At 49.7% G+C, this 12,590-nt stretch overlaps 1 protein-coding gene across 6 annotated transcripts in view; it reads right to left on the bottom strand.

The window, feature by feature from the left end:
- Window positions 1-12,590, bottom strand: part of ADAMTS7 (ADAM metallopeptidase with thrombospondin type 1 motif 7) — a 62,331-nt gene that overhangs the window by 15,170 nt on the left and 34,571 nt on the right. For 4 of the 6 annotated variants that reach the window (XM_086364037.1, XM_086364036.1, XM_086364035.1 and 1 more), the window contains 3 exons: window positions 1,461-1,605; window positions 631-723; window positions 97-242 (listed from right to left, as the gene is read on the bottom strand). In XM_086364037.1, the coding sequence (XP_086220163.1) occupies window positions 97-242; window positions 631-723; window positions 1,461-1,605 (384 nt within the window). Of the gene's footprint in view, window positions 1-96; window positions 383-630; window positions 724-1,460; window positions 1,606-12,590 lie in introns of those variants that run through there. The other 2 variants (XM_086364039.1, XM_086364040.1) reach the window with 2 other exon arrangements.

A 12,590-nucleotide genomic window follows, 5' to 3' on the forward strand; every position in this document is an offset into this window, starting at 1 on the left:
TGGGGATACTTCTGAGAATGGGAGACTGGGACAGACTGAATCGCTGACTCTGCTCAGGGAACCCCACCCCACCTGCCCCAGGTGCCCCGCACTCACGCAGGCTGCGTGCACTGCCGCTCGGCGCTCTGCACGCCCATGCCACAGCTCCGCGAGCAGAGGGACCAGGCGCTCCAGCCAGACCAGCCACCGTCCACGGCCTCGGGCCGGAAGCCCACGGGAACACACTCCCCATTCAGACACCACTACCAAGACAGACAAATGCAGAGCAAGCCCACTCCAAGCTCCTCACCCTAGTGAGAACAAGGTGGGTGGAAGGCCTGGAAGGGCCCAGAGGGGAAGACCCCAAGGGCTGGGGGAGGCCCCCTTCCAGTCACCCAAGACAGGCCCCACGGTAGACTTGAACAAAGAATAAAACAGAGCCCACATGCTGACTCTCAGAGGTGGAGGCACCTTGGAGAATTGCTCAGTCAAGCTCTGTCCCAAAGCCTCCATTCTGCAGATGGGGACTCAGGCCAGAGAGGGCTGGGGGTCGGCGAAGAACACTGGTGAGTCTGTGAACCAAGGCCGAGCCCAGAGCATGGACGCAGCAGGTGTCTCACCTGCTCTGCAGCTGGACTGGGGCTCCCCTACCTTGCTCTCCCCACAGCTGGTACCGTCCACAGCTGCATCCAGCTTGGAGTGACAGGTGGTCCCCACGGAGCACCAGAGTGTGTGGCAGACATTCTGCAAGAAGGAGCACAGAGGCCACACCCTCACCTCCTCCCCTACGCCTCCACCTGCCCTACCCTCTCGCTGCCTCCTCGAGTCCCCTGGGAATCCCTCCTTGGGGCTGGCACATTCTGTAGGTGGAAGCCCCAGAGGTCCCTTCTTATCTCTCCCCAGACCATTGGATTTGTGGCTCAGCGCAGTCCCCAGATCACCCACAGCTCTCCAGCCACAGCCCCTCAACTGGAGACACCCTGTTAGAAGATGACATGCCCGTGGCCACCACTTCGGGCGATCTTCCCCAGGACCTGACAGTAGAGGTTTTATTTTATCTCTTACAATCCAGCTCCAGTAGGTAAGTATTAGTCGCTCAGTCATGTCTGACTCTTTGCGACCCTGTGGACAATAGCCCACCAGGCTCCTCTATCCCTGGAATTCTCCAGGCAAGAATACTGGAGTGGGTTGCCGTTCCCTTCTCCAGGGGATCTTCCCCACCCAGGGGTTGAACCTGGGTCTCCTGCATTGTAGGCAGATTCTTTACCAACTGAGCCACCAGAAAATCCCAGTAGGTAAGGGGCTTGCCAGAAGTCCCACCATTGGCGAATGGCCCACCCAGAATGCAGACCTGGGTCTAGGGCCACCCAACCCAAGGCCTTGCCCACAGGCCACTTTATGTCTCATGGGCATCATGTGTGGACCGAGCCTGGCTGGGAGGGGTCTGCAGGCTGCTGAGGGCTGCCCCCCGCTCCACTCACGTCCATGTCATCGCAGAAGGCAGAGTAGGCCCCGTACTGGAGGCGGCACTGGTGGCCCACATCGTAGAGGACGCCAGGCGGTATGGAAGGGAAGTCGATGACATCCTTGCTGGGAGAGTCATCCAGGCACAGGCCCCACCCACGGCTGCAGAGATGGGACAGAAGTGTGGGGTAAGGGGCTGCCTGTCCTCTGGGGCCCTAAAGGGGGCAGCCTGAGAGACCCATCAAGGAGGCCTCACCAGTACAGGAGGGCAGGAGAGGTGGGAAGGGGCTTAAAGCTTTAAACTGAACAGGAAAACTCCAGCCTCCTTACTCATCCAGCCTGTTTTTTGACATAACCTAGCATGAAAGGCTCCCAGTCTTTCCCATCTATCTCCAGGTCACTCCAGCTATTTAAATAACTCATCCCACCCCCCAGGGCTAGGCCTCTTCACAAACCGTCCCTTCTACTCCCAACAGTCTCCCCACTCCTCCACCGTGGGGCCTCCCCCTGCAAGATCCAGCCCAGAGGCCCTTCCCTCTGAAGTCTTCTGGAACACTAGGCCCACATGTGACCCTGCTCAGAGTGCCTCAGTCCCCCGCTCAGTCTAGGATCTGCAGAGCATCACATCACAGCTGATACGACAGCCCTCCACCCCAGGCTGGGACCAAGGGGATCTGTACGAGGACCAAGGCCTGCAGGCTGCCCCTACCTGGCTGCCCACCTGGGAGAGAGCCCAGGGGCAGCTCTGCCTGCCAGTCTCTGTCATTCCCTTATTTTCTCCTGTGCCCTTCCTGGTAGCAACAGGAGGAAAACAGGATCTATGGGACTTGGGGTCCCAGGCTAAACAGCTTGGGGGAGGCAGAAACCCCCTAGTCTTCCAGTCTGGGAGGCTGGAGGGTGGCTGGTGCCGGGTTAGGGAGCCAGGATGAGCAGAGGGTCCAGGTTAGGATGGAGGGAGGCGGGGGAAGAAGGGCGGAGCTGATAGATGCTGGGGTCTGGCCAGGTGGGAAGGAGGAGACACAACAGGCCACAGAGGGGCTGCAGAATATGGAGGGGTCGAGAAATAGGCCACCGTGCAGGCCTGAATGGGGAGAGGCTGGGGGGCAGTCAGTCCCTGGGATCCAGGAGTCCAGATTTCAGAGGAGCCACATTCCCTGGCTAGGGAATGTGGTCTCCCAAGGCCCCTGGCTGGTGGCAGGGCCCGGGCTCCACCCAGAGCCTCAGTGACTAGACTCCTGCTGAGGACCCTGGGGGCCCCTCTCCACCCAGAACCACCTGGACCCTTTGTGTTAGCTGGAAACAGACCGTCTAGGATGGACATGGGGCATACGAGCAGGTGTGGGACCCAGTCTTCTGCCCTAGATGACTGCAGGCCAGGCTGGCTCTGGGTCCTGAGCGGGAACTCTCTTATCTGCTCCTTACAACCCCCAAGCAGAAAACTCTACCACCACTGTTTCCTTACACATCCAGGGTCCATGGCAGTGCGCCATGTGCCCTGTGTCATGCGCGTGGGCAGCGATGGTCAGGATGTGATGCCAGCCAGGCTGCCAGCTGCCAGCCCGTGTGTCCACTGGCTGGGCTACCCTAAGTGAAAAGCCCCTCCCATCCCATCATGAGCCTGCCTCAAACACTTCATCTCAAATACAAGTTCTAAACCACGGCAGCTGAGGTGTGGCAGGGAGCAAGGAGGTTTCTGATTGCTAGCCTCATCCTGGGGCTCCCTGAACCCACAACCTGGGGCCAAACATCAGCTGAGGGGGTGTAGCGGTAGGGGGGTGTGTGTGTGTGTGTCTGTGTGAGTCTGTGTAGGGTCAACCTGGCCCTGGGGCTCCTTTTCGTCTGGTAGGACACAATTTAAAATGTGACTGGGGGGTTCACCCACTCCGCTGATTCAGACCCAGCCAGGGGGCTCCTCTGACTGGGTCCAACATGCCTCAGCTCCACACAAGTAGGTCCTGGGGCACACCCAGCCCTTCAGTTTTCCAGCCAACACCCAGTGCTGATGTGCCGGGTATCAAGCTCCTGTGAGCCGGATGCTGGAAAACCAGGCAGCAACAGTCTCTCAGGGCCATCTTATGGCTGGGGGGTTCTGGTCGGGGCCGGGGGTGTCTTTGTAGGACCCACACCAGAATCAGAGCCACATTCTGGCCCAGATGCTGACTAGGGAGTCAGAAACCCCAGTTCCACTCTGCCCAGTTTCAGATGCTGTGTGGCCTTGGGCCATCCCTCACCCTCTCTGAGCCTTCACAACCTCATCTACAAGAGGCTGAGGCAGCCTATGTGATCCCAAGCAACAGAGGTATAAATAGCAGCATCTACTTGGGAAAAGTTACACGGGCGGGTGGCCGGCAGCCGGCCCTTCCTTCCTCTGGTTGGCTCCCCGCCAGGCTCCCCAGGCTGCTGATACACGTCAGCCCTTCCCCTCTAATTATAGCAGGGCCGGGCAGCCCCACATGGGGTCAGAGCAGACAGTGAATGGCTCCAGTCGGAAGTGCCACTCCAACCTCAAGGACTGCAAGGAGCTACCCATCACCTGGGAGAGACCTGTGTGCCTCCTCCCCTCCCCGCTGCTGGGGGCTGGGTGGGGAGTCACCGGATGTTGGGGACAATACTTGATCAGGCCTGCCTCTCTCCCTGCGGAAACCCCGGCTGCAAAGACATGAGCAAGCAGGGCCTTCCCTCCCTGGCCCCAGGTCTAAATAGTAGCTCATGAAAAGAGAGGTCCCTTATGAAACCGCAGGGTCCTTTAAATTGACACTCAGCCCAGAAAGGCTCTTCGGGTTCTTCAGGTTGACCTCTTGGACTGGCCACTGAACAGTCTCGTTGAAACTTTCCTCTAGTCTGACTACCACCTCCTGAAGATTCTCCGTCCCACCCACATTCCCCCACTGCCAGCCCTGGACCACCCATGCACCCACCTAGAGCATCCTTCTTCCTCATGATGCTCCCTTAGTCCTTAGAGAGCAGCTCTGGTGTGCCTTCTCAGAGAGGATGTCTTGCGTCTCTCCAGATTCCCACAGAACCCCACAGGGCTGCCCTCCTCAGGTGGTAAGGGGCTTGAAGACAGGGGCACTGCCTCCTCTACCACTTTCCCTTTAGCACAGTTTGAGACCAAGTGGGATTTGCTAACATCTGGGTCTGTGCGGCCTGATGAGCATCTATCTGCAGGAAGCAAAGGAATGTCGTGTCCAGTGGGGAATGGGGGTGGTCTCAGTGCTTCTGAGACACCGTCAAATCCTGGAAACACCGCCAGACCCCGCTTGGTGCCTTCCTTCTGCGAATCTTGCCCTTCCGGCCCCCATCCTCTCTAGGTGGAGCCTGTCCTGTCTTCCGTCCACCTCCAGCAAGGAGACTAAGGGCAGAAGGGCTGGGGGTCAGGTTGGTATGACACCATCCACCCCAGCACCCTCTCCTGCCTAGCCCTCTGGGATGGAGAGGGGAGAGTGCGGCCACCCTTGGGAAGAGGAACTTCCCCTCCCTCCCCAGCTCCCTTCATGGGCCACGTGTCTGTCTCTCTGCCAGCATTCTGTCCAGCGCTTCTTGGTGCCAAGGTTCTGGGAGGCCCTGGCTGGCTCAGGCTCTGGCCTTCTCCTCCCACCCTCGCCCCAGGCCCCAAAGCAAGTCCCTCACGCATTCCAGCAGCCAAATGAAGACAGAGATGCCTGTTTCTGTCTGTCCTGAAGCCAGCGTGCTGGGCAGCACCATGGGTGGGGACAGCTGGAAAAAGCCCTCAGGGTGCTGCAGGGGTGGCTGCTCTTCTGATTTCCCAGCCCTTCTCTCATTTTCAGCCCCGAAGTGGGGAGGTGACGGACCCTTGGGATCATTTTCTACCAGGCTCTCCCTGCCGGGCCACTTTCCTGCTTCAGCTCCTTATCACATCGCTTGTAGCAGTGCTAACAGTCACCAGGCACTGAATGCAAACCATGTGGCCAGCGCCGTGCTACACACGTCACATGCCTCCTCATTTAATCCTCAGAGCAACCCGGGACACAGTCCCATCATTATCCCCGGTCTTTAAGGCTTAAGGGTTAGTGTAACTTGTCTGCCAACATGGGTAGATGCCTGGGTCAGAGTCCAGGGTCTTAAACATCAAAGTCAACTCTTCCCTGCTTCTAGTCCCCTCTCCACCCAATAATCCCTCTTCTATCAGAGGCCAGGGTCCTCGCTCTCATGTCCACAAAGAACCTGGTCATGTCCCTGCTTAAACCCCTGTGAATGGACTTCTAGAAAAACATGGCCCATTGAGCAGATATAGAGTTATTTCCATGCCCTTCCAGAACCCCACTAAGATGACAGCAAAGAAATAAACAAGGCATAAATCCACAAAGACAAGGGGCAAGGGAGAGGTGATGATGGCAGATGAAAGATGTTAGCAAAATTCTAGAAGCTGGAAAGCAGATGATCAAGTAGCAGCTGACTTACTACAGCACTGAATGCTGACAGCCAGTCATGCAGAGAGAGACCACCCAGAAGAGGGACACTGGAAACGCTCAGGAAACCTGAGGGACCCCTGGAGGCCTGGGTGCCAGGGAGACTGAAGACTAGAGCCTGGCTCAAAGTCTGTAAGACTTCATCAGACCCCAGATCCCCTTCCCAACCCTCTAGAGCAGGGCCATGGCCACCTCCCTGCCTGGCAGAGGACTGGGGTCACTCTCTGGAGAGGGTGATCCAGGAGACCTGGCCCAGGAACACTAGGCACGGTGGAAGACCCGAGGCAGAGGGGCCCACAGAGAAAAGAACAAGCGAAAGTCTGCACAAGGAAAGCTGAGATAATCACCAAGCTCCTTCCCCATCTGGGAGCCAGAAAGCTGTAGTCAGACTTACACCTTCCAGGAAAAGACTAGAGAATACCTCTCTGGAGTGAAATCACTCAGAAAAATGACCCTAGATACTGACGTTTGAAGATACCCCAAAGAAACTGCTCCATCCCAACCAGTCCCTCAGCGGTGACTTGAAACAGTGCTGCCTAGTCCACAGACCTCCCGACTGGCGGCCCAGCACCTCCTTCCACGGAGGGAATACAGCCATGCCATCTCAAGAAAATCCTTCACATGAAAGATAGGTTCTAAAAAATAACTCAAAGAAAAGACAGATATTTCAGGGAGTTAAAGAAAAATCTAAATAACAACTTCAACAAGGTAAGATATTATACCCATGAAACTAGAACAGGATAATAAAAAGGAATATTTAGCAAATAAGAAATTTCATGAAGTTAAAAGTACAATAGGAAAAACATTTTTTAATGTAATAGAAAGCTGGTAAGGCAAAGATAAGGATGTCTTTCAGAAAACAGAATGAGTCAAAAAAAGTTAAAAAGTGTAAAAAAAAAAAAAAAAGGAAAGGGAGAGAACAGCTGAATATTAAGGGTTCCAGAAGGAGAAAATGAGAGATGACTATCAAATAAATAAGACTATTTCCAAGAACTGCAGGACTTGAGTTTTTAGATTAAAAGGGCCTAGCAAGTGCCCCCCATCACCACCCCAAGGTAAATCAAGGCACATAATCGCAAAAGTTCAGATTACCAAGACAAAGAAAGAGAGACACAGACCAAGAGGAAAAAAAGAGAGAGAGTATTCTCTATATTGAGAGAGAGATAAAGAAAATCCTAAAAGCTTCCAGACTTTTTTAAAAGGTCACATAAAAGGTTTGGGACTCAGACTGGTATGAGACTTGTCAATAGCAGTGTTGGAAGATAGAAAACAAAGGAAAAATACCTTTGAAATTCTGAGGGAGAAAGACTTTTAACTTGGAAGTTGCTATCAAAAGATCAATCAGGTATGAGGGAAGAAAAAAAAAAAAAAGCAAACATTTTAAGACAAGCAAATCTACACATCTCTTCTCAGAAGGCTACTTGAGGATATGCTCCACCAAAACAAAGAAGTAAACCCCTCTAAAAAAGGTAGCATGAGACCCAGGAAACAGGAAGATCTTGCACGATAATTTTAAGAGAGAAGTAGACATCATCCAGGTTAGATGAGAGCAGAAGGATAGAGGGATGTCGAGGGGTATGTCCAGGAAAGAAGGGAACTGTGAGAGGACACGGGAGGGACTGCCTTTGGAAAACCTGGATTCACAGACATTTTGCAGAATTGTTGCAGGATATGGAAGACTTAGAGAAGCAAAGGAAACTAGGCAAATACAGTGGTTCTTAAAAAGAAAATCATTTTGTTACAACGCTTGGTTTGGCATTATCTATACAACAACAATAAAGAAAACAGTAGACAAGGATTTAATCAAGATATGCTAGCATGATATTGGGATGTGGTGGCAGGGGTGGGGGAGCAAATGTGGGCAGGAAGTGACACAAAGGGGCTAAATTCCAACCTTCCATTGTACAAGTCATCAGATGATATCTAAACTGAAAAATCAAGAAACAGCACTCTAGGAAGACTTTTGGAAATATGAAAGTAAATAAGGTAAGAAAAGCTAAAAAGAATGAAAAGTTGAAAGTTGCTGCCCAAAGAACATAGATGGGGAAGAGTGCAGCAGGTGATTCAAAGCTCTCCTACTGCCATCTTGAACTCAGTATTTTTGAACTTGTGTTTTGTTAAGGAGGTTCTAATGGGACAAGAGGCATTTGCGTGAGGAGATACATGATATCTGTGTCCACTGTTCCTTGCCACCTCATGAGCAGAGTCCCAGTGGATTCACAATGCAGAGAATTCATTGAGACTCTAAGAAAATGCAAGATAAGTGTATTATGTCTAAGACAGCCCCAGAGGCCACACTTGGCACTTGAACCAGAACTTGCTTCAAATGCAGAAAGAAGGTATGATGTCTTAGGAAACACAAATGACCAAGGAACTCCATCATCTTTGCTATTTGTGTTGCTTCCTTGTATCATCCAATTATTGCATTGAAAATGATGGGCTAGAAGGAAATGTAAAGATGGATCCAGAGTTCTGGGAAAATGTACACATGTTACCAAGTGAAATAAAACCAGTCAAATAAGTCTTGTGCACTATACCAAGAGTTCTAATAAATATGAGGTATGAAATATGAATTGTGTCATTTTGGTGACTCCACATATTAGTTTGATGTGCCTATATCTGCATTTAAAAATTGGCATTGCATAAAGTAAAGATGAGTGGTAAAACTTAGGCTAATCATTTAGAAATAGAGACTAAAAAAAAAAAAGAAAATAAAAACAATAGAAAAGATCAACAAAACAAAGAGCTGGTTCTTTGAAAAGGCAAACAAAATTGATAAACCTTTAGCCAGACTCATTAAGAAAAAAAAGAGAGAGGGCCAAAATTAGAAATGAAAAAGAATTTACAAGTGATACCAGAGAAATACAAAGGATCATAAGAGACTACTACAAACAACTATATGCCAATAAAATGAACAATCCAGAAGAAACAGACAAATTCCTATATAGAAATATATAATCTCCTAGGACTGAACCAGGAAGAAACAGAAAACATGAACAGACAAATTACCAGTAATGAAATTGAATCAGGAATTAAAAACAAAAAACTCCCAACCAACAAAAGTCCAGGACCAGATGGCTTCAAAGGAGAACTACACAAATATTTAGAGGAGAGTTAACACCTTTTCTTCTCAAACTATTCCAAAAAATTTTGGAGGAAAGAACACTTCTGAACTCATTCCACAAGGCATCACCCTAACCTCAAAACCAGACAAAGACATCAAAAAGAAAAGAAAATTACAAACCAATACAACTGATGAACACAGAAGCAAAAATTCTCAACAAAATATTATCAATTAGAACCTAACAATACATTAAAAGGATCATACACTCTGATCAAGTGAGATTTATCTCAGAAATGAAAAGATAATTCAATGTCTGCAAATCAATCAAGGTGATACACCATATTAACAAACTGAAGAATAAAAGCCATATGATCACCTCTATGCTGCTTGCTGCTGCTGCTAAGTCGCTTCAGTCGTGTCTGACGCTGTGCAACCCCATAGACGGCAGCCCACCAGGCTCCCCCGTCCCTGGGATTCTCCAGGCAAGAACACTGGAGTGGGTTGCCATTTCCTTCTTCAATGCATGAAAGTGAAAAAATAAAGTGAAGTCACTCAGTCATGTCCAACTCCTAGCGATCCTATGGGCTGCAGCCCATCAGGCCCCTCCATCCATGGGATTTTCCAGACAAGAGTACTGGAGTGGGTTGCCATTGCCTTCTCCGATCACCTCTATAGACACAGAAAAACCTTTTGACAAAATTCAAACATTTATGAATCAAACATTCCCTCCAAAAAGTGGGAATAGAGAGAATATCAGTTCAGCTGCTCAGTCGTGTCCAACCCTTTGTGACCCCATGGGCTGCAGCATGCCAGGCTTCTCTATCACCAATGCCTGGAACTTGCTGTAACTCATGTCCATCAAGTTGGCGATATAACTCAACATAATGAAGACCATAAACAACAAACCCATTGCTAACATCATACTCAATGGTGAAAAACTGAATGTATTCCCTCTAAGATCAGGAATAAAACAAGGATACCCACTCTCTCCACATTTATTCAACATAGTACTGGAAGTCCCAGCCACAGCAATCACACAAGAAAAAGGAATAAAAGTAATTCAAATTGAAAAAAAGAAAACAGGCACTGTTTGCAGATGACAAGACACTATACACAGAAAAATCCTTAAGATGCCACCAAATAAACTACTAGAGCTCATCAATGAATTTGGTAAAGCTGCAAGATACACAATTAATATCAAGAAATCTATTGCATTTCTATACAGTAACAATAAATTATCACAAAAAAATTAAGGAAAGCAATTTACCATCACGTCAAAAAGGATAAAATATCTAGTAATAAACCTACTTAAGGAGGTAAAAAACTTGTACCCATAAAATAAGACACTGATGAAAGAAATTGAAGATGACACAAACAGATGGAGAGATACATCATGTTCATAGGTTAGAATCAGTATTGTTAAAATGATCATACTATCCAAGGCAATCTACAGATTCAATGCAATCTCTGCCAAAATACCAATGGCATTTATCACAAAACTAGAATAATTTTAGCATTTGTATGGAAACACAAAAGACCTCAAATAGCCAAGATAATCTTGAGAAAGAACAGAGCTGGAGATCATACTCATTGACTGCAGACTATACTACAAAACTACAGTAATCAAAACAGTATGGTAGAGTAGAAGGATGTGGAACTCAGCTCCTGCCCCAAATACATCAAAAATATATCTACATATGAAATAATTCTCACAGAATACCTATTGAACACCAGCTGTGCTGTGCTAAGTTGCTTCAGTTGTGGCTGACTCTTTGCAACCCTATGGACCATAGCCCTCCAGGCTCCTCTGTCCTTGGGATTCTCCAGGCAAGAATACTGGAGTGGGTTGCCATGCCCTTCTTCAGCGTATCTTCCTGACCCAGCGATTGAACCCAATGTCTCCTGCATTGGCAGGCAGGTTCTATACCACTAGTGACACCTGGCAAGCCCTCCCCCCCCCCCCCCCGAACACTAGCAGAAGACCTCAAACACCTGAAGGGACAGATCTCCACATAACTGGGTAAGATGATGGGGGGAGGAGGAGAAAAGGAAGCAGGATGCAACCTGCACCCCTGGGAGGGAACAGTAAAAGAGGACAGAGTCCCACACCCTGGGAAGCCCCCTCACCTTCAGGAAGATCAATGGGGACAGAAAGGGAACTATGCAGGCTCAGAGGAGAGTATAACAACTGGTTTGTGGCAGGCAGAACAGAAAGACCTACATAGACAACGCAACCAGCCTGCATGCTCCAGCCTGAAGACAAGCATCCTATGGTATGGGCAGGGGCTGGTGCTGAAACTTGGGGTTTAGAGGACAGATCTGGAACAAGGACTGGTCTTGGCTGTGTGGAAGTAGCCTGAAGTGGCTGGAGCATGGTACAGATACAACCAGGTTGTCTGCAGAAAAAGCCAGGGCCCACCATAGAAGCAATGTGCCACAGTTAAGTGGCATGTGAAGGGAGGGGCAGGGCTGCCCTTGCAGCTTATTTCTCCATGCCCCAGCTGCCACCTGGGTGGGCTCCAGCCTGGGTGAGTCCACATAACCCAAACACTGCCTTGGCTGGCTCCGATGCTCTAGCCACCACCTCAGTGGGCTCCCACACCCCAGGTGCCAGTGAGTTTCCCATGTGCAGAGGTGGGGCTGAAATCATAGGTAAGCCCTAGGGACCACATAACTTATAAAGCAGGGCTGAAATCTCTCCCTGGCTGTGTGAGCTGCAGATTTACACCTCTGCTGCCAGCTTGGTAAATTCAGCACCTGCAGGACATTCAAGCAGACAGTGGGTGCTCCTGTGGCTGGGAGGTCTGGCCTTAGGAGTTGTGGGTTTTGTGGGCACATGCTGTGGGGCTGGGCTGGGCCAGGATCTGAGTTGCCTCCATAGCTCCCTCAGCGAGTCCATGTACATGATTACTGCAGTCTGGGACCTGACTTCTTGGATCTGCGCTGGAGGCCTTGTGAAAACAACACCTGAGAAACACCAGGGTGGACTGCTGGCATTCCCAGGGTTGAGGGGGGGCCGAGCGCAGTGCCAACAGTGGACTTTTGATCCCCCACAATGGGTGACGTGATAGAGCATGCCCACCAGTGGACAGTTCTGGCAGAGCAAAACTCAGTGGCTCCTCTGCCAGTGGGAGTGCTCCAAACTCACCTACCTTGCACTGCAGCTCAGAAACATTATTGGCTTCTACTCCAATAATTAGGGAGCAGTTGAACAGGGCAGTGACAAACACAGAGCAGAGGAGCTCAACATCTAGTGCAGGCCCTGAAGACAACACCAGTCACACCTCTTATCAAGGGGATAATGGCCAGCACATACTAAGGAAAGAGGTGGCAGGGATCTATACTAAAAACAGTCCTTGCACCAAAAATATTAAACCCACCCAGGCTACACAGCCTCCCACACAAAAACAGCCTTCTAAGACTACAACAGATTATGGTTTCTCCTAAACTCATAGAGCAAGAGAAATACAGGTAAAACGAAGAAGCAGAGGGACCATTCCAAATTAAACAATTAAGAGAGTTCTCCTGAAAAAACAATGAAACAGATTTCTTCAGTCTAATAGACACTGAGTTTAAAAAGAAGATAATGATAATATTGAAGGAACTAAGAAGGATTATTGATAGAAATGCAAGTTACAGTAAAAAATGAATTA

The sequence above is a fragment of the Bos grunniens genome, chromosome 21 (genome assembly GCF_055505025.1).
Source record: "Bos grunniens cultivar Pamir isolate PY7600 chromosome 21, Bosgru_T2T1.0, whole genome shotgun sequence".
Taxonomy (NCBI): Eukaryota; Metazoa; Chordata; class Mammalia; order Artiodactyla; family Bovidae; genus Bos; species Bos grunniens.